The sequence below is a fragment of the Oryx dammah genome, unplaced genomic scaffold (genome assembly GCF_014754425.2).
Source record: "Oryx dammah isolate SB20612 unplaced genomic scaffold, SCBI_Odam_1.1 HiC_scaffold_18, whole genome shotgun sequence".
Taxonomy (NCBI): domain Eukaryota; kingdom Metazoa; phylum Chordata; class Mammalia; order Artiodactyla; family Bovidae; genus Oryx; species Oryx dammah.
In genome coordinates, this window is record NW_024070202.1 from 60886930 (window position 1) to 60908548 (window position 21619).

General features: G+C 40.2%; 1 protein-coding gene across 1 annotated transcript in view; it reads left to right on the top strand.

Moving 5' to 3' along the window:
* The first annotated feature begins 1693 nt into the window (after positions 1-1693).
* Positions 1694-21619, top strand: part of AOAH (acyloxyacyl hydrolase) — a 208570-nt gene continuing 188644 nt past the window's right edge. The window contains exons 1-2 of the mRNA XM_040260182.1: positions 1694-1831; positions 5278-5464. Of these exons, the coding sequence (XP_040116116.1) occupies positions 5338-5464 (127 nt within the window). The 5' untranslated portion in view covers positions 1694-1831; positions 5278-5337. The remainder of the gene's footprint in view (positions 1832-5277; positions 5465-21619) is intronic.

Here is a 21619-nt window from a genome sequence, read left to right on the forward strand (position 1 = left end):
GGAATGAGGGATACGATTAATGAGGGGGGGTCGGGGTGGGGGGAGTGTTGGAGTACAGAACTCATTGTGTGTCTGGGTCACAGTGTTACAGCCATTGCTACATTAACACATTGAGGATCACTGGCTTATTTTCTGGTAGGTGTCTTTTCCTGCTGGAAGTTACAAGTGTACCTCTTGGAGTGATTTTACACATTCTCTCTTATCACATGGTTATTTGCTACAATACATCTGCAAGTTTCTCTTGCTCCACTGATAATACCCATGGCTGGCCACTCCTCTAGTGTGTTCTGAATTTCTACTTTGTATCTACTTAAGTACATTACTAAAATGGACATCCCTTTAAAGGTTCTGAGAAAATATACAAAGTAAAACATGTTAAAATTCCAATACTGGAGAAGGATAATGTTAATGCATTGTTTGTTTTAAATGTATCTCAGACTGTATTTTGGGGAGCTCCAAGATGGTGATTGTAGCCATGAAATTAAAAGACCTTACTCCTGGGAAGGAAAGTTATGACCAACCTAGATAGCATTTTCAAAAGCAGAGACATTACTTTGCTAACAAAGGTCCATCTATTCAAGGCTATGGTTTGTCCAGTTGTCGTGTATGGATGTGAGAGTTGGACTATGAAGAAAGCTGAGTGCCGAAGAATTGATGCTTATGAACTGTGGTGTTGGAGAAGACTCTTGAGAGTCCCTCGGACTTCAAGGACATCCAACCAGTCCATTCTAAAGGAGATCAGTCCTGGGTGTTCTTTGGAAGGACTGATGCTAAAGCTGAAACTCCAATACTTTGGCCACCTCATGCAAAGAATTGACTCATTGGAAAAGACTCTGATGCTGGGAGGGATTGGGGACAGGAGGAGAAGGGGACGACTGAGGATGAGATGGCTAGATGGCATCACTGACTTAATGGACATGAGTCTGAGTGAACTCTGGGAGTTGGTGATGGGCAAGGAGGCCTGGCGTGCTGTGATTCATGGGGTCGCAAAGAGTAGGACACTACTGAGCGACTGAACTGAACACTTACTGTTAGTTTATTTTAAATTCATGTTGTCTCTGTAATCCTCATAATTTCCCTATAATATTTGGCATCATATAACCCATTCTATAGTTAAATAAGCTGATACTCAGAGAGGTGGATCAGCTTGCCCAAGAACATACAGTAAGTGCTGAAACCATGATGAAGATGAAAGCTCACCTGATCCTAAGCCCAGAATGCTTTTTTACAATAATTTAATTAATTTATTTATTTTTGGCTGTGCTGGGTCTTCATTGCTGTGCGGGTTTTCTCTTGGTGCAGCGAGTGGGGACTACTGTCTAGCTGCAGTGCTTCTCATTGCTGTGGCTTTTCTTGTTGCAGATCACAGGCTCTAGGGTACGTGGACTTTAGTAGTTGCATCTCCTGGGCTCTTGAGCACAGGCTCAATAGTTGTGGCACACGGGCTTAGTTTCTCTGCACATGAGGGATCGCTCTGGATCAGGAATGTCTCCCGCATCGGTGAGTGGATTCTTTACCACTGAGTCACCAGGGAACCCCCTTCCCCCCCAAATGCTTTTAATCAGCTGGCATGCACCCTTGTCATGGATTAATTTAGGATATCCGTAGCAGGGAACAGAAGAGACTGAATGAAGGTAGAATAAATAAACTCTGACTGAGGAGGAGGGGCCAGCAAAGGATCTGCGCTTGGTTTGAACAGAGGGTCACCGCAGAGAATCCTGGGAAGCCAGAAGCATGGAGATGGATCCTTGGCATCGGAAAGAGGAGAAAGTCAAAGAGAAGAGGAGCTTTTGAGAGAGCACCAGATTTTACAGTATCTCCTGTCACCCAGGTCAGTTTTGTTTGGGGTTTTTGTTTTTGTTTTTCTGATTAAGGAACTTGCTGTGAATGAGGTGATTGAGGCCAGTTCAGTTCGAAAACTAATCAGGAAGCATATTCAGACAGAATAAGCCACAACAAAACACTGGTGTTACATTCAAGAATTTATAAACCCTCAGCCTTCTGCCAGCAGGACAGACTGTGATTCGAATCCAGACTCTTCTGGTGAAGTAAGTAACAAAGTGCTTCAAGGAAGAAATCTCATTTTCTAAACAAAAGATTTTGAGAAAATCAGAATCGGAGCCTCTGACAGCAGGGAGTCCTCAGGGGACGTTATACAGGGTCCAACAAGGGTTTGTTTTTTTTTTGTTTTGGTGTGTGTGTGTGTGAGAAACCACACCATAGGTCCAGGGCCTTACAGCAAGTTGTACAGAGATTCTAGGCCACGTGCACTCAGTGCCCAGTGAGATGGCCAGGGGAGATGAGACCAGGCAGTCTGAGAGAGCCTGTGCAAACGGTAGGGCCCACCGCCTCCACCCAACTTCCACCTCCACCTGGGCAGCTGGAGGGTTTATTTAGCAGTGTATGGGCACATGCACTCCTTTCAAGATTAATTAGCAAGTCATTTCCTGATTTCTGTGTTCTTCTTTTGACCCTGCCAACTAAGAATTCACCCTTCAAGAATGAAAATCACCTCTGTTTAGGGGAAAACCCACTATATGTTGACATTCTCCTACAGCTGAGGAATTTCAGCCCTGGAAATGGCAAAGGACTGTCTCCACACTGCACAGCTAAGCCCAGGATTCCCAGTACAGCCCGCCCTGCCTGAAGCCTAAGCATCCAGTCTGCCTCAGGACCACGATTCCAGGAGTGCTTGTGAGTGAAACTACCTGAGTTCGTGCACACATGACCACGGGTCTAAAACTTGCCCACTGTCTTAACACTGAGAAGTTTCCCTCACCCTGAGGTGGCCCAGTCTGGCTCACAGCTATATACCTAGACTAGGAGACCCTCAAGAGGTCCAGTTTGTTATTGTCGTTGTTTAGTCACTAAGTAGTGTCCAACTCTTTGCAACCCTTTGGACTGTGGCACTCCAGGCTCCTCTGCCCATGGGATTTTGCAGGCAAGAATACTGGAACTGGTTGCCATTTCCTCGTCCAGGGGATCTTCCCAACCCAGGGATCAAACCTGCATTGTAGGCAGATTCTTTACTGCTGAATTACCAGCTAAGACGTAGCAGGCCCAGAGCCTTTGCCAGTGGCTCTTTCTGAACCTATGCAAAGATTCCTCATCCACCTATTGTTAGCAAACTACCCTCTGTGTTCCTGGAGCGCTGTCCTGCACAAAGACAGTGTTCAGTAAGTGCAGCCTTTAATAAATGCAGGCAGTATCATTTTCCGATATCTTGGCCTGCAATTACTGTGAATGTCTTACAATAATTCTCTTGAAATCTGGCCTTGGGTGCAGATTTCCTCATACTCCTGCTGGGATAGCAGGAACCAAAGCTTTGTTTTGCCAAACACTTCTTGCCGGGCACACTGCTTTATAGCGTGAATCCATTGTCTGTTTTAGTCCTTCCTGGAATCCTGAGAAATATTATTATCCCAGCATAAATGAGGAAACCAAAGTTTACCAAGTTTCCACCACTGGTCTAATACTTGACGTAGAAGTGAACATCAGACAGGATAGCTGAACAAGTATCTTTTTGTCTTTGCAGGCAGTCCTAGTAATAACTCTATGATTCTGCCTCCTCAGGAATTCTCTAGAATTCCCCTAGGTCCTGACACCTCTGGTGGTCCTGGTGACCTCTAGAGCTTCCCTTGGCCACAGGGTCAGGGAACTTGCACACCAGCAGATCAGCCTCAAAGGAAGTCAAGGGCCCATGATGAGCAAGACATTTTTGGTAGTCATTGACCCAGCCAGTGCTGGGGACTTAAGGAGGGAAACACTCTGGTGTTTGTCACAGATTAAGAGATTTGACAAATTGGCATTTGTTAAACTGATGCTTACACAAGGAATCTTCAAACCATAAAAACTGGTATCTCCTACATCCTAGAAAGAATACAACTCTAAAATTCTACCTGCTACTTAAAATGTTACTCCTTAAGTAAGAGCAGGGGTGGGGAGGAGGGGGAGAAATCTTTACCAATTTTGGTTTCTAGTAAATGTTACTAGAAATATTATATTTAATTAAATATTTAAAACATTTAAATAATTTTTAATATTTTTATGTATTTGGCTGCTCCCGGTCTTAGTCACTGCATGCAGAATCCCAGTTGCAGCATATGGGATCTAGTTCCCTGACCAGGGATAGAACCCTGGCTTCCTGCATTGGGATCGTGGAATCTCAGCAACTGGACCACCAGGGAAGTCCCTTGATAGCTTTTATAATATTTTATAAAGTTTATGACAAGCTTTCTTCAGAGCCTAAACTGGGAGAACGTTAATTGCTTGATCCCTAGGCACATCAGATTGTGGCCCTTTGCCCCAGTCTTCTTATCTTATTGGATAAGAAACGGCTTGTGACTTTGCTCTATCCTATTTTAGAACAAAGCATTTAGATTATATGTCTTTATCTACAGTCTGGTTGAGTTTTCAGTTAGGTTTTTTTTTTTTTTTTTTTTCCTCGTAAAAATAGCATTCGGTTCTCATCTTCAAAGTAGAAAATCAGCCTCTCAAAAATGAATGAATCATTCTCAGGTGAGGGATCTGAACATACTTTGAAATTCTTCAGAAAAGAGATGTATCATACACAGCCAAGTAAAAATGAATTGATTAATTTCAGCTCATTTTTTAAAATTAGATTGAAAATCCACCAGTGCCCAGTACCCCATGACTATCTCATTGTTCATTTTCTAAACACCAATGAAAGGCCCTGGGAAAACTTGAACCTTGAAGGAATAATCCAACATCTCCAAAGGAAAGTGACTACTTGACCAGAACATCCTTTAACCACCAAAGGAGCCCAATCTCACCATATAAAACAGTTTAAAGCAAAACGATATAACTTCTGAATATAACAGATGGTAATTTCTATAGTCTGAACACTGCTATCAAATTGCTAAAGTGTTGTGTGTTTGTGGTTGAGGTTTTCTTCTTCAGTTTTACTTTTAGTTTAGCTTTGTTTTGCAAGAAAGAAAGAGGAAGAGCTGCCTAACCAGGCCACAGGATGATTCTGGGACGCTTCAAGGTTCCTAGGGTTCACCGCCACTGACTTCAGCCAGCAAGTGCAAAACACTCTTGGCTGCCTCAGCTGCAACCTGCGGCAGTTTTCCTTCAGTTTGCAGCTTAGAAGAATTGTGCAACAGGGGCTCCTCCAGCTCTTCCCAGACCCAAGCCGTGTGGCTCCCTCTCTGGGTTCTGCGTAGTGAAAAGTGTGTATGTGAGTGCGGTATGTGTGTGTTAGAGGACAGAAGAGAAATGGAGAGAAACTAATCCGTTCTTGGGCCTCAAATTCAGCATCCTTCAGCCTGCAGCTTCTGTTGCCAGCCTGAAGTCTCCTGATATAATAGCTCCTAGATGAAGTCTCCTCGGAAAATCCTTATGGCTGTTCCTCTGTTTTTTCTCCTGACCCTGCACACCCTGGCCTCTTCAGGCTATGGCAACTGGCCTGACACCAGACACTCCAATGGCCATACCTGCATAGGTAAGTAATTATTCTGTGCATTTTTTAAAAAAACAAACTCAACTGTTTTTTGGGTTTTTTTGGAGAAGGAAACCCACTCCAGTGTTCTTGCCTGGAGAATCCTAGGGACAGGGGAGCCTGGTGGGCTGCCCTCTCTAGGGTTGCACACAGTCGGACATGACTGAAGCTACTTAGCAGCAACTGTTTTTACTTATTTACTTCTTTTTTTAATATATAAATTTATTTATTATCTTTGGCTGCACTGGGTCGTCATTGCTGTGCTCAGACTTTCTCTAATTGCAGTTAGTGGGGGCTACTCTGTAGTTGTGATGTTCTGGCTTCTCATTGAGGTGGCTTCCCTTGTTGCAGAGCATCAGCTCCTCAGGTTCAGTAGTTGAGGAGTGCTTGCTTAGTTGCTATGAGACATGTGGAATCTTCCCGAACCAGGTATCACATCCGTGTCCCCTGCATTAACAGGCGGATTCTTAACCACTGAACCACCAGGGAAGTCCTATTCTGTGTATTTTTAATGTGAACATCATGGGGTCAAATTTTTGGCTTTCATAGAAAACCACCTATTTAATGGCATCCATGGCCAAAAGAATCCAGTTAACGTGTCAATAACCTCACTAGCAGAGAAAAATTTTAAGTCTTAAAGTAAGCATTCACTCTGTATGCAAATATTTGTGTACAGAAGTGTGCTATATAGTTGCTACCTTGAATGAAAAGTGTTCCACCTCATTGGTGATTGAAATCTTTTCCCCCTGGATGGCAACTATAAGAGCCTTTCAGGACAACAGGTAGCATTACATATCAGAAAGAAGGTAGACTTTGACCTTTGAACTGCTGCCACCCCCTCCTCCTCTGCTCCATCCTGTACAATCTGAAACTTTGAGCAACTTCCTTAACACTTCCATTCCTCTGTGTTACCGACTTCATGGAGATGCTGTGAGAACTGAGATCGTACATGTAAATTTATGGTGTTTGCACACAGTAAGGATTCAGCCATCTTAGTTTTGTTCTTTCTGTCAGTGAGTCCAGAGTTGGCAATAAACAGTCACCTGAAAACATTGAACACTGACTGAGATATGGCTCTTTCACTTAACTTTTATTGAGGGATTTTATTTCCAAGTTGTTGTTTGGTGTTTTTCTTTGTTTGTTTGTTGTTGTTGTTATTGTTTTGGAGAGGAGTAAAAGTAGGGTAAGACCTTTGATATTCATATCATACCTGGAGATTCCCAACAGGCTTTCACAGGGTCAGTCCATGGAGCCAAAGTCTGAGTAGTAATTATTCAATGAGCAGATCCCAAAATTAAATCCTGGTTTAAGAAGCCAGGAAAAGAACTCGAGGGATAAGTATAGTGGCCATCTCTTACAAATGAAAAGTTTGGATACAGAGTGTGACACATGAATTATTTCTGGAGACTATAGAGAAAATATCTGATTTAGTCCTATTTCCTGAAAAAAAAATCATGATTTCCAGTCATTATACATGGTAAAGAACACATCCCTGGTCTCAAAGTCTTCTTTTAAATTAAAACCTTAAGGCCTAGATTCCATGAGAATCTATTCTCCACAGGCCTGGAAGCAGAGATCTGTGGTCCCATTGGAAACATGCCTAGGAGGTTGTCCCCACTCAATATTTGGTTCCATCCAATAATTATTTACCACCTTCTATTTTCTCAAAACAAATACCTCAAGCTTATAAAACAGAAATGCTCTTGAGAAAGGCTTAAGTGAAATCAGTTTTATTTCTAGGATGGTTGAACTGAGATACTTGGTCTTCCACTTCCATAAAGTAGACATAATACACTCATTTCCTTTCCTGCCTCATTCCCAATGAGGCACAGAGAGTTAGCAAGAGGTGTTGAGGGGATCCTAGGATGTAGTTGTTTTGATTATATATTAACTGCAAAACAGATTTTAAAATAACCATTTTGTCATACCACAATTTTGTGGGTCAAGTGCGTGCCTTCAGCAGTTGTGGCGGTGGGAGGTATCTCCTGAAAGGGGACCTGGGGATGCCCTTAGTCACTGGCCAAATGTGGAAGTGTCCTAGGAAGCAGCAAAGTAAGCTCACTCCACTCTCAGCTGGTGTAAGAGGGAGAGCCTCTCGGAGAGGGTGGGAGTAAAGGAGGAATTGCTGGTTGGACTTCTGCTAATCTCAACAACTTTCAGATGAAAAAGCAAGACTACATGCCTTCCAACTCATTAATCCATAATCCAGAGTTTGCACGTAAGAGGTCAACCCACACAGAGAGGGACTCTCCTTCTGGCTGTCAATCTAACTTCCTGGAAGAGAGAATCTGGGCTAAGTCTTTAGATCAGTGAATAAGAGGCAGGTGGGAGTGAAGAGAGCTCACAGTGCAGATGTGGCTGCCAGTTTCGTGGAGGGAGGTGGCAATGCTCACGGAAGTGGGGGCTGTCGTGACTGGAGAGATGCTCCACAAGGAACCCACGTAGAAGTCACTGAGCGACTGAGCCAACATCCCCAACATCAACGAACAACCACAGCGCCTGTGCCAGGACGAGCTTTGCAGTGGGAACCAACCAGCAGATCTGGAGGCCATGGCCTTGAACATATTCCAAAATCAGAACTAAGCCATGCAAAACCCTAATGGCCTCTTTCCCAAGTTTTACCATAATTTCTTTGCACTGAACTAGACATTTCATTTGATCACCAAGCAAACTCTGATTCTACTGTGCTGGAATGGGCAGGGCCTCTTTCTGCTGCTTTTTAAATGTTATGGAATCAGTATTAAGTCATGTTCATTTTTGCAAAACATTATTTTCTTTACATGTGTGATTTAGGGGCAAAATAATCCTTACATTTCGAAGTCACTGACATTTAAATGTATTCATTGACTTTTGAGGTTGTTTTTGTTTTTTGTTTTTATTTAAGCCCTATTTAGTGCTCAGGAAGCTTTTCAAAGAGTTTTAAAAAAAAAAGAAACAACCTTTTTTCCATCATTAATGTTTGGTTGAATATATAAAATGCCTTGGGAATAAGTTAAAACCTCCTCTCCCAACCCCCACATTACACATACAATGGTCAGGGATGACTTTATGTTTGAATGATAAAGGGGAAGTGATCCTAAGCGTTCAGCCAGCAGGAATGGTAAAGTAACAATGTCACTGACAAAAATAGGAAAGATCTAGACAGAGCCAGCAGAGAAGGTTGAAAACCTATGATAACAATTTCCATGGACAGAAATTTTATTTTCTCTATTTTTCTATATCTGAACACTTGTTCATAAACCATCACAGTCACTGCTGAGGACAGAAAACATTTCATCTTTCCACTCATGGGTTTAGATTTAGTCTCTCTGGATAATTCAGGGCTCTTTTCCTTTTGCCCTCTCTGAGGGTTGCTCTAATTCTTGGGGAGAGACTGTGTGTCACCCTGACTCTTACAGTCCCTGGCCCTCAGAGCTCCCACCTGGAAGGATCATGGCTGGTACTGGCAGTCCACAGTCACTCCCTGCTGCTGCCTGCTCACCTTCACCCTCAGGCCCTGCTGAGGCTCGAGGTATAGCCACATGCCTCTGATTCCCAGCTGCAGCTTCATGCAACCCTCTGCACTTTGTCCCTCACTTTCCCATTTCCCCTCTCCTAAATCCTCTACTTTTATTTTTAGATTATCATAGAATTTAACCCCAACCTTGGCACAGATGGTAGGTTTCTGATCACCTCAATTTTTCACTAAGAGCTCACATCTGCCTTTTGCTTTCCTGGCTTGTTCTGGGGTCATACCCCTGCAGAGAAGACCCACAAAGACATTCTAGAGAGAGGGGCACAATTCTGGGGAAAGATCCCAAAGTGTGCAAAATTGAAAAACAGTGGACAGTATGCTTTTCCCTAAGAAGAAAGTGAATAAATTCTTTTTTGGAGGGAAAGGAAGACACAGTAAACTAGATCATAGTTTAAATATACTATGAGAAAGAGGAAAAAAAAATGTTGCAAAACATTAAGTGGAGTGAAATCCCCCAGAAGTTATAATGTAGCCACCTCTCTGTTTATATAGCTGTTGTCCCAGATAGGATGAACAGCGAAATGCTAATTGTGGTTGTGTGGTTATCTGTGAGTAATGAGGTTACAAATGATTTGTAATTTCTTTTCAGCACTTTCTGAATATTCCACATTTTCTAGATGAGCTTGCAAAAACAATAGTAAGACATGGTGGTTAAGAGTAAGAGAGCTTGGACTCTGGGCTCAGACTGTCTGGATTTGAGTCCTCACTCTGCCTCTCTGTACATATGTGACATAAGGGCACGGCTTCACCCTCTGTACCTCGTGTCCCCTGTCTATAAGATGAGATTACATGGGACCTGCATCCTAGGATGGTGTGGAGGCTTAGGTTTATATTCATACCTCCATTGTGTCCAACTCTTTGCCACCCCATGGAACTGTAGCCTGCCAGGCTCCTCTGTCCATAGGATTGTCCAGGCAAGAATACTGGAATGGGGTGCCATTTCCTCCTCTAGGGGATCTTCTTGACCCAGGGATTGAACCCTGGTATCTTACATCTCCTGCATTGGCAGACAGGGTTTTGTTTTTCTTTTCTTTTTTTTTTTAACCACTTAGCCACCTGGGAAGCCAGGGTGATGTGGAGTAAATACACATGAAGGACTTACAACTGTGCTCAGTACATAGTAAGTACCCAAAGGAGTTGTGATTATGTACTCTTTGGGAAATCAGTAAAAAACAATAGAAAATATGCTATAGAAGGCCTAAAATTAAACCTAATATAAAGCAAAGAGGCCCGAGCAAACTGAATAATTACTTGTCAATCTTTATCTGCGTAACTACAAATTCTCAAATCTTGGCTATCTTATTGAAAGATTCACTTATGAAAAAAAAAAAAGATTTCTTGGTCTATTAGCTTTCTATTGCTGTGTAATAAATTGCCATACATTCTTCAGTTTAAGACAACGTAAATTTACTGTCTCACAATTTCTGCACGTGAGAAATCTGAACATAACATAACTGGGTTTTCTGCTCAGAATTTTACAAGGCTGAAATTGAGATGTTGGCTGGGGTTGCAATGTGAGTTGAGACTCAGGTCCTCTTGCAAGTTCACTGGTTGTTGGCAGAATTCAGTTTCTTGGATTTTCAGGACTGAGTTCCCATGTACTTACAAGCTGTCAGCCGGGATCACTCTCACCTCTTAGAGGCTACTCCTTTACAAAGGAAGTTAACAACATACCTATTTCTTTAAGAACAGCACGGTGGGGCCTGGTGGGCTGCTGTCTATGGGGTCGCACAGAGTCAGACACGATTGAAGTGACTTAGCAGCAGCAGCAGCAGCAGCAGAGGAAAAAAAAATCCTCTCTGTTTACAGGGTTCACCTGATTATGTTGGGTCCAATAAACTTGACTAACTCAAAGTAGACCAACTAAAGTCCTTAACTGCATATGCAAAATCTCTCTTATCCTGTGTGCTAAGTTGCTTTAGTCATGTCCAACTCGGTGCGACCCCATGGACTGTAACCTACCAGGCTCCTCTGTCTGTGGAATTGTCAAGGCAAGAATACTAGAGTGGGTTGCCATGCCCTCCTCCTGGGAATCTTCCCAACCCAGATATCAAACCCAAGTCTCTTATGTCTCCTGCACTGGCAGGCAAGTTCTTCACCACTAGCACCAAATGGGAAGCCCCTCTCTTATCACAGAACATAACATAATCACAGAAGTGATATCCAATCACATTCTCAGGTTCTGCCCTCACTAATCTTATCATTCTGCCAAGCACTCATAGAAATGATTAAAAAAGAAAAGTCTCCAAACTAAATGCTGAAGAGTATTGCAAAAGAGAATGTATGTGACTTAATCCCAAAGTGATTCACCAAATAGGCATGACTGCTGCTGCTGCTGTTGCTAAGTTGTTCAGTCGTGTCCGACTCTGTGCGACCCCATAGAAGGCAGCCCACTAGCCTCTCCTGTCCCTGGGATTCTCCAGGCAAGAACACTGGAGCGGGTTGCCATTTCCTTCTCCAGTGCATGAAAGTGAAAAGTGAAAGTGAAGTCGCTCAGTCCTGTCCGACTCTTCCTGACCCCATGGACTGTAATCTACCAGGCTCCTCCATCCATGGGATTTTCCAGGCAAGAGTACTGGAGTGGGGTGCCATTGCCTTCTCCGTGGCATGACTATATAGTGGAAATTAATAGATGAAGAGAATGCTATGATTGAGGGTGTTTTGTTTTGTTTTGTTTTGTTTCTGAGGGGGAAAGGGTTGATAAGGGTCAAGGTTTTTTCTCCCGGCCTTCACACTCAGAATTTGAAAAGAAAAACAAATTGCTCCACTATTATTCCCTTTCTCTCATAAACTAATTGTTCTTCAGTGTTAACAAAGAGGGCAAATCTTCTGAATCTTTCCCTGGACAAAGTCCTTTTTTTTAAAGTATGATTCCCACAATTTAAAAATATCAAATGTAAATTAAAACAGATTATATTGCCCTTTAACATAAGTCCCAGATTCTTTCAGATATAAACAAGTGCAAGAGGGAATTCTGATTATTATGGTATGAGGGGCTGGTGAGCCCTCTGTGCAAAAGGTCAAGCATAAAACTGGAAAGACTGTCTTAAGCAACCATTTTGGGACACTAAAAATCAACCATTGGACCACAGTGAATTGAGGAATGTTTATTCTTGAAAAACTGCTTGCACTTCAGGAAGAACAGTAAAACTCTGACCTTTTTGCCTGAGGCTGCTCCATCTACTCTGGCCCTCAGCTTAGTTAGTGAGAACAGTAGTTTCATTATCGTGGAGCTGTCTGCAAAAACCAGCAGGTCTACTGCTAATGGGACAGACTTGATTCAGCCAGGATTCAAAGATGGCTTTGTTGGCTAAAAGTGATGGACTCTGTTGGGAATTAACAAGGAGAACACACAGTTTGCTAGCTTAAGGTTTTGGCCCTAGGTGAGACAATAAAGATCAGCCAGAAATTTAACAGTGAAGCCCTAGTAATGTGAGCATCATAGAAGGCCAAGATAAGGTCTCCACACATCCCTGACTGATCTGGAAACTGTACAAGTGTTGGGAAGACCTGAAAGAGCCTAAGAAAAGTGAAGCCAACTTAGCCGCAACTTTGAATGTATTTACCAACCCATTTAAATTCGTTCCCTTTTTTTCATAAAATATAAGAGGAAGGAATACTTTCCAGATCATTCCATCTTTTACATTATATCAAATCCAGACAAAGACATCACAAGAAAAGGAAATAAGAGACCAATATCTTGTATGAACATAGACACAAAAATCCTTAAAAAACTGCATCCAGCAACATATAAACTAGGTTATACCCCATGATCCAGTGCCATTTATCCTAGGAATGCATGGTTGTCTTAAAATCTGAAAATCAGTTACTAGGATATACCAGATTAGTGGAATAGAAGCTGTAACTACATTATCATCCTGATAGAAATTGAAAATTAATTTGACAAAATCAATCACCCACCCATGTTAAAACCACTCAAGAAGTTATGAAAGAAAAAGGAACTTCCTTAACATAATAAAGAGCATCTAGAAAACTTATTACTAATGTTATCTTTAATGAGGGAAGACTGAATGCTTTTCTCTGAAAATCAGAAACACGGTAGATGTCTACTTCACCACTTGTACTTAACGTTGTTTTGAAGATTCTATTCAGCTTAATAAAGAAAGAAAAATAATTTAAGCAAGCAAATTGGAAAGAAATAAGTAAAACTATATTTTCAGACATGTTCCTGAATATATAAAATCCTAAGGTATTTACAATAACAGTACTAGAATTAGCAAGTTTAGCAAGGTGGTAAGATTCAAGATTAATATAAAAATTAATTATATTTATTTATATTAACAGCAAATGTTTAAGAACTGAAATTAAGAAAACAATTCCATTCATAATATGATAAAAATAGGAATAAATTTAACAAAAGAAATGCAATTACTCTACACTGAAAACTATAAAACATTGTAAAGAGAAATTAAAGGTGCTTTACAGAAAAGGAGAGATACTTCAGGCTAATGGATCAGAAGACTCAATAGTGTTAAGATGGCAATACTCTCCACATTGATCTAATAGATTAATTCCTTCAAAATCCTAACGTCTTTTTTTTTTGTAGAAATTGTCAAGCTGATGCTAAAATTTGTATGGAAAAGACAAGAAGCCAGAATAGCCAAAAATTTCAAAGAAACCAGTTAGAGAGCTGACACTATCTGATTCCTTATTCTAAATCATACATAATTATTAACTCAAAATAGATCTTAGACCTCAAGGTGAAAACTAAAACTAAAAACTTTCAGAAAAAGTACAGAAGAAAAATCTTTGTGATTTTGGACTGGGTGAAGACTCTTAGATATGACATCAAAGAACTATTCAAAAAGAAAATACAAGTTGTACTTTATTAAACACTTTGTTCTCCAGAAAACATCATTAGAAAGTGAAAAGAATATTAAGAAACTATATTCACAAATCATATGGACATCAGTATAGCAATTATTATTTTAGTTAACACAAATGATAATTTTCACTTTCAGAATCCAAAATTTTAATGTATGCAGTGCGATACTCAGTAGTGTGTAAATTTCAAATTTCAATAGATCTAGGTAGGAATCACTAGCTGGCCCATGAGTGGTTGAACCACTGCTTGTCTGAAAAGCCTCGGGTATATTGCTTAACCTCTCTGAGTCTCATATTTCTCATCTGTAAAATGGGAAGTACCAATCTCATGAGGTTGCTGTGAGGATTAAATGAGATATAGTTTGTGAAAACACCTAGTCAGTTCAGTTCAGTTCAGTCGCTCAGTCATGTCCGACTCTTTGCGACCCCATGAATCGCAGCACGCCAGGCCTCCCTGTCCATCACCAACTCCCGCAGTTCACTCAGACTTGCGTCCATCCAGTCAGTGATGCCATCCAGCCATCTCATCCTTGGTCGTCCCCTTCTCCTCCTGCCCCCAATTCCTCCCAGCATCAAAGTCTTCTCCAATGAGTCAACTCTTCTCATGAGGTGGCCAAAGTACTGCAGTTTCAGCTTTAGCATCATTCCTTCCAAAGAAATCCCCGGGTTGATCTCCTTTAGAATGGACTGGTTGGATCTCCTTGCAGTCCAAAAGACTCTCAAGAGGTGAAAGAACAAAGGTATTTTCATAATTTCCTAAAACTTATTGCAGTAGAAGGCAACTATTAAAAAGCTTATTCAATGAGAAATTGTTTGATAAAATACAATTTATTGGGTTTTTTGGTAGCTATAAAAGAATATATGACTTCCATAGAGATTTTAGAAAATACAGATATTTTTAAAGAATGTAATGAACTGTAGTCCCCAAACTCAGATGATCATATTGATATTCAGGTATATTTCCTTGCAAAACCATCTAGGTTTATATTTATAATGAGTTTAGATCTTGTTTTATTGTTTTATTTAATTTCTAAATTTGGATTGTTAAGTAGACAAGTAAAAGTAAACACCTTTTTCTTTCAACAAAATGTGAGAAATTTGGCAGTAGAAGCTGTTGCTGGCAGGTGAGAACTTCTCAAGTTAGCAATTAAGCTTGTGGATAAAAATGATTGGGCATAGTCTAAGATTATTTTTCTATCTATCCATTTACTCATTATTTGTCTACCCTTCTTTCTGTTCATCCATCTGTCCATCTATCCACCCACCCATTAATCCATCTTTTTCTATTCACCCTCCTCTATCTGAAAATTCAAATATAAAAATAAATGAAAAAATAAAGTTATACTCTTCTGAAAGAAAATCTGATTGGTTAATTTCTTTGATAATAAGATATGACTTTGCCATTTAGGTTTATACAGAGGACATTTTTCATAGCTTGAATGAACTATATCTGCGGCTCCAACATTTGACAAAAATGTCTATGAGGTACACAATAAGATAAAGAATTTTACCTCAAATGTTGTATAGGCAAGAGTGTGTTGAAAAGAACAATATTTCAACTTGCCAATTGCTTCTGAGCATATTAGTTTTTAACAAGATCTCTCTAAGTGAAATTGTAGTAGGTAGAATTAAAAGGTAAGTCTTAGTAAAACTTTTTAATTTATATTTCTCAGAAATTGAGAAAGTGAAAGGCTCCATTTATTGGGCAGCAAATGTTTTTGCAACTCAGTTTTATCAAGTTTTTTGCTTTCAACACAATTGAAGGGAGACTTAATAATTTTCAGTGATTGATCACTTTCAGATTTTTGACATTTAACTCAGAGGAGTTAAAGAATTGAGTGATACCACCATATCAGAAGTCCTTCCATTCTCTTTTACTTATTTAAGTAAGCATGTTTTCTCAGCTGTTACCTCCTTAAAAATGAAAAATAAAAACATTGGGGTTAGCAGATGTAAGCTTTTATATATAGAATGGATAAACAACAAGGTCCTACTGTATAGCATAGAGAACTATATTCAATATTCTATGACAAACCATAATGGAGAAGTATATATTTTAAAAAGAATGAATACACATACATATATATATCTGAATCACTTTGCTGTACAGCAGTAGTTAACACAAATTGTAATCAACTTCAATTTAAAAAAAAGACGTGATACTTGACATGAACCTTGTGTCTTTACATGAGTAATATTTTTCAAAGATATAGGTATTAATTGAAATAGTCCAACCATCTCATTAAAAGATGAAATTCCAAGAAAATTTTACCTTTATTATTTAGAAATTGTTTATCAAATTGACAGTACATATTGCTTAGATAAGTTAATTTTACTAATAAAGAAAACTCTATCCAGAAGAATTTTTAAAATACTTTCAGTGTTTTAGTCACAAGAAAGTAAAGGTTTTATTTAAATTTTATACATATTTTTAGTGTGAAAAAATACCTTCAACCATAAAAATACATTATATTGGGATAAAACTCTAGTGGAAGGAAAATTCAGTGAAGTAGACTTTTCACTGAAATATGAGTTCAAGGAAAGGAATTATCAATGGAAATTTTTCACTGTGAAAGATGAATTTGATCATATATTTTTAAAGTAGATGAGAGTAGGTATAAGTCATTATAATATTTAGATTCTTTTGGACATATATGGAAGATTAATTTAATTTTTCTATTGTAATATTTACAATCTTCCTGGGATTGTACCCCTTGCAACTAATGGAACTTATATCCCTTAATAATATTTTAACATCCATTAAAATGTAGAAGGGTACATAGCTTTTCAAATTTCTTTTGGGGATTCAGAGCAAAATGTTTGAAAACCATTGATCTATATTCTAGCGGAGAAGGAAATGGCAACCCACTCCAGTATTCTTGCCTGGAGAATCCCAGGGACAGAGGATCCTGGTGGGCTGCCATCTATGGGGTTGCACAGAGTCAGATACAACTGAAGTGGCTTAGCAGCAGCAGCAGCATATTCTAGAGCATGAAGCTGGTGGTCTGTAATCTGACCTTCAAGCCTCTTCAGGATCTATCTCTTTCCTAACTTTCTTACTCTTCCTTTCCCATGGAGCCTGGGCTCTAGTCTTGGCCAGCTCTTCTCATTCTCACATTCAAATCTTTAGAAATACTGCTACTCTCTTCCTGAAGTCCTTTCCTGCCTTTTGCTGTCAGACAAGGTCCTCCCATCTCGTAACACTCAACTCCTCCAGGAAAATGTCACTACTTACCAAAGGCAGCATTAGTTTCTTCTTCCTATGTTTTCCCAAAGCACTAACAGGTCCCTCCACCAAACACTTGCAGGTTGCAATAACTATTATTTTTCTAATCTTCAGCATTTCCTAGTGTTCTGTGATTTCTCTTATTCTTTGTATACTCAAGCCTCTGAGCACATAGTGGACGCCAGTAAGTATGTGTTGAATAAGAACAGGATAGATTGACTCCCAGTGTCCTCACTATCTTTTCTTTATCATTGCTTTTTATATATTTCTAAATTAGCCAAGCACACTATTCTGTATTTCTCAGCACAGTCTGCTAATTTCCTCTTGCTGCTTTGCTTGGACTCTGCCCCCACTTGGATGCCCTTAGCCTTGTTCTCACCAGTAATTGTCCAATATAGTGCCTCTTTCACTGCCAGTGTTTTTGGGAGAGATGGCAGTTTGAAACTCACTGAGCATTTTCTCATAAAAAAAATATTCCAGGTGATGATTGGTTTAGGACACAGAGCCTAATCTGCCCAAATACATTGAAAATACAAGATATCTATAATAAAAGTAAATTCAACCATAGAAAAGGAAAAAGACTAGTGATATTACATGTTTTTTCAAAAATAGTTTTCTGAGCTTCTATTTTTTTCCCTCTTTTCCACAAAGTTTATTTTATTTTATTTTTTTTATTTTACTTTATTTTACTTTACAATACTGTATTGGTTTTGCTATACATCAACATAAATCTGCCACGGGTGTACACGAGTTCCCAATTCTGAACCCCCCTTCCACCTCCCTCCTTATAACATCTCTCTGGGTCATCCCAGTGCACCAGCCTCAAGCATCCTGTATCTTGCATTGAACCTAGACTGGCAATTTGTCTCTTATATGATATTATACATGTTTCAATGCCATTCTCCAAGGAAACTATAAGCAAGGTGAAAAGACAGCTTTCTGAATGGGAGAAAATAATAGCAAATGAAGCAACTGACAAACAACTAATCTCAAAAATATACAAGCAACTCCTGCAGCTCAATTCCAGAAAAATAAATGACCCAATCAAAAAATGGGCCAAAGAACTAAATAGACATTTCTCCAAAGAAGACATACAGATGGCTAACAAACACATGAAAAGATGCTCAACATCACTCAATATCAGAGAAATGCAAATCAAAACCACAATGAGGTACCATTTCACAACAGTCAGAATGGCTGTGATCCAAAAGTCTACAAGCAATGAATGCTGGAGAGGGTGTGGAGAAAAGGGAACCCTCTTACACTCTTGGTGGGAATGCAAACTAGTACAGCCACTATGGAGAACAGTGTGGAGATTCCTTAAAAAACTGGAAATAGAACTGCTTCTATTTTTAAAAAAGAGTCATGGAAGATAGGTTCTTTACCCTATGATGGTCTTAGCAGGTGGGGTAGAAACTAACCTTAAACATCTACTCTGCACCAGGCACCATGTGCATTCTACGAGTTGTATTACTTAATCCTCACAAGACTTTTGCCAGGTTTTCAGATAGCCTTTACCAAATTACAAGCCTCTGTGCACTTACACAGCAATCATTTATTAGCTCGCAATCCTGTGGGTTGGCATTTTTACCCTGGGCATTGTTCGGTGGCCCTCGAGCTGGTCTTCGGTAGGCTCACTACTGCTGCTGCACTCAGGTGGCACATGGTGGAATGATGAGCCGGATATTTAGAATGGCCTCATAGCAACTAACACACACACACACATTCCCAAACCTGGTAGTTGGCAGACTATTACTGGACATTCCCTTCATGTGGCCTCTCCAGCAGACTAGCTCAAGCTCATGGCTGTGAAATTCTAAATGGGAAAAATGGAAGACACAAGGCCTCTTGGGGTCTAGAGTTGGATCTGAAAAGCTGTCACTTCTACATTCTACTGATCGAAGCAAGGTCACAAGGCCAGATTCAAAGGGCTGGAAAATAGACATCACCTCTTCATGGGAGGAAGTGTAAAATGTCTGTGACCATTTTTAATGTATACCACACAAAGGGGCTTTATTATTCTGTTCTGTGAGTACCAACCCAAAATGGTTGGTACCAACCCAAAAATCTGGGTTCAGAGAGGTTAACAATCCCACCAAATATAACAACTCATAAGTAATAGAAGCAAGATTTGAATCCAGGTCTGTCTGAGCTCCAAATTCTTCACTCTCTACTGTACCATGGCTTCTCCCTTCTCTTTCCTCCCCTCCTCTCTCTTTTCTTCTCCTACCCTCTCTCCCTATCCATGTCCAGACTGAGAGAAGAAAGCAGACAAAAAAGGGGAAAGTGTAGTATTTACAGCTGGGCTGTGTGTTACCCTATCTGGCTTGGTAAATAATATCTTAGGGAAACAAGGCTGGCTGTAGGATCATTTTAGGTGATTGTTTTCCTACCTTTCTTTCTTATTTCCTTTTCACCAAAGTGAGAAAGTCTGGGGATAAAGACTGGCATTTCTGTTTCTCATTGCCATTTCTGTTAGTTAGAATCACAACATATAAAACTATATCCTCTGCTCCCACCCAATTAGGAAAATCTGAGAACAGAATTTAGGCATTTGTGGAGGGGCACCGGGTTGGGGGAGATGGGTCATATCGGAAATGAACTTGAAAATGTCATGCTGGTCCAACAGGGATGCAAGGGCAAAAATCCAGGTGGACTGTGACTCTAAAACCTGTGTTCTACTCTTCTCTGGTACCCAAACCAGAAATGAAAGAGTCATCCTTGATTCTACCTTCCTCACATTTCTCATCAGTTCATTAATAAATCCCCTTGGGTCAACTTCCACACTAGATCCCAGATCTGTCTATTTTCCTCCACTCCCACTGTCACTCGTTACTCTATCAAATAAACCATCATCTCTCCCCAGGCCCAAAATAGCCTCCTTCTTCAGCCCTCTGCCCCCATATTTGTCCTGTAAAAACCTTCCTCCTCAGGACAGCCAGCATGATATTTTTAAGACACAGATCAAATGGAAACAATCCTATCCTCAAAACCTATTCACAACTCCCCATTCCTCTCAAGTTGAATCCTTACCTCTTTTGCCATCTACAAAACCCACAGTCCTGACCTACACCTATGTCTGCACCTCATCTCCTAATGCCAGGTTTTCCCAGTCTCATTGCCATCAAGTGGGTATCAGCTTCTCCTGCCTACGAAGCCTTCCTGGCCCATCAAACTGCTTGCTCCTTTCTATTATATTAGCCTTTTGTGTGTGTGTGTTCTTCAGAGAAGCCTTTGCTCTCTATCAGCTCTAGCTAAGTTTTACACCATCTTCATTCTCATTGCCTTCTGTTACTTCATCCTGTTCCTTTTCTTCATTGGACCTAAAATTATTTATAAGTGCATGCATGCCTATTTGTTTATGATCACTTTTCCCTAATGGAGTATAATCTCTGAGAGGGCAGGAACCATATCATTTTGTTCTCAGCGTGTACTCACAACTCAGCATGGTGCCTGGCATCCAGAAGGGACTCAGACTACATACTGGGTTCCAGTCTCAGTTCCCTTCCTCACTAGCTATATACTTGGCAAGGACCTAACATCTCTGAGCCTCTGACTTCTGGTCTGTACAATGAGAGCAATAATTTCTACAGTGATGAGTCAAGTTGTTGTGAAGTTTAAATTAGATGAAAATGTATGCAAAACTCTTTGAAATCTGCAAAGAATATTCTAGCCATGTAATGAATTATTTATACCCTAACTCAGGGTCAAAAAGGAAGTGTAGTCACGCCGACTCTGGTTCTGACAACTGCCAGGTGCTTTCAAGGCTTCTCAATGATGCAGGCTTCAGACAAATGGGAAATCTAACAGACCTCTCTCTGCAGTTGGCCGCATCTCCAGCCAGCACAGATATGATTATAATTAGAGTTTTAAGAGTTCTGTTTCATTTCAAAAAGATTCCATGGTACAGCCTGCAGTCTACCTGCGATGTGTGTCTAGAAGCAGATTCCTGTGGCAGGTGTTTTTATTCTAGCCTATTTGCTTCTTTTCTTACAATGTCAGGGGTGTCTGTTTCTATTATACTCATTATTTTCAGTTGCCAGGTGAGAAGAGATTTTTCCATATGGAAGATTTCAGATGGTGACCACTGAGCAAAATACGTAGTTCTCACCCACTCTCATCACTTCTTAAATGAATAGTAGCTTGGACAAACTTGCTTCAGCAAACCCAGGCCTTTTTATTAGCAGCCAGAGAATAGTCTATAATGGTAAGAATTACTCTGCTCATGCATTTCTCCAAGGGAAAACATTTTTTCAGCCTGTCAAGACAGTGAAACCTCTTATTAGAAACTATAGCAAAGTCAATTTCTCTATTCTTATTACTAAAGGATTCAGAACACACCTCACTGCAGACCCTAAATTAACAACCCAAGGGGAGTTCAGCTCGGTGGAAATGGGCGGGGATGTCCAAGTGAGTGGGACTCAAATCAAAGCTGAGCCCAGCATGGGCATTTACATATTTCAAGCCCCATTACCTGCTTTTCTGCAGAGTTCTTTTGATCCTAACAACTCTTCACTAGGCAGAGTGGCGATAGTGGCAAGATATACCCAATCTTTAGAGACAGTTAAATTTG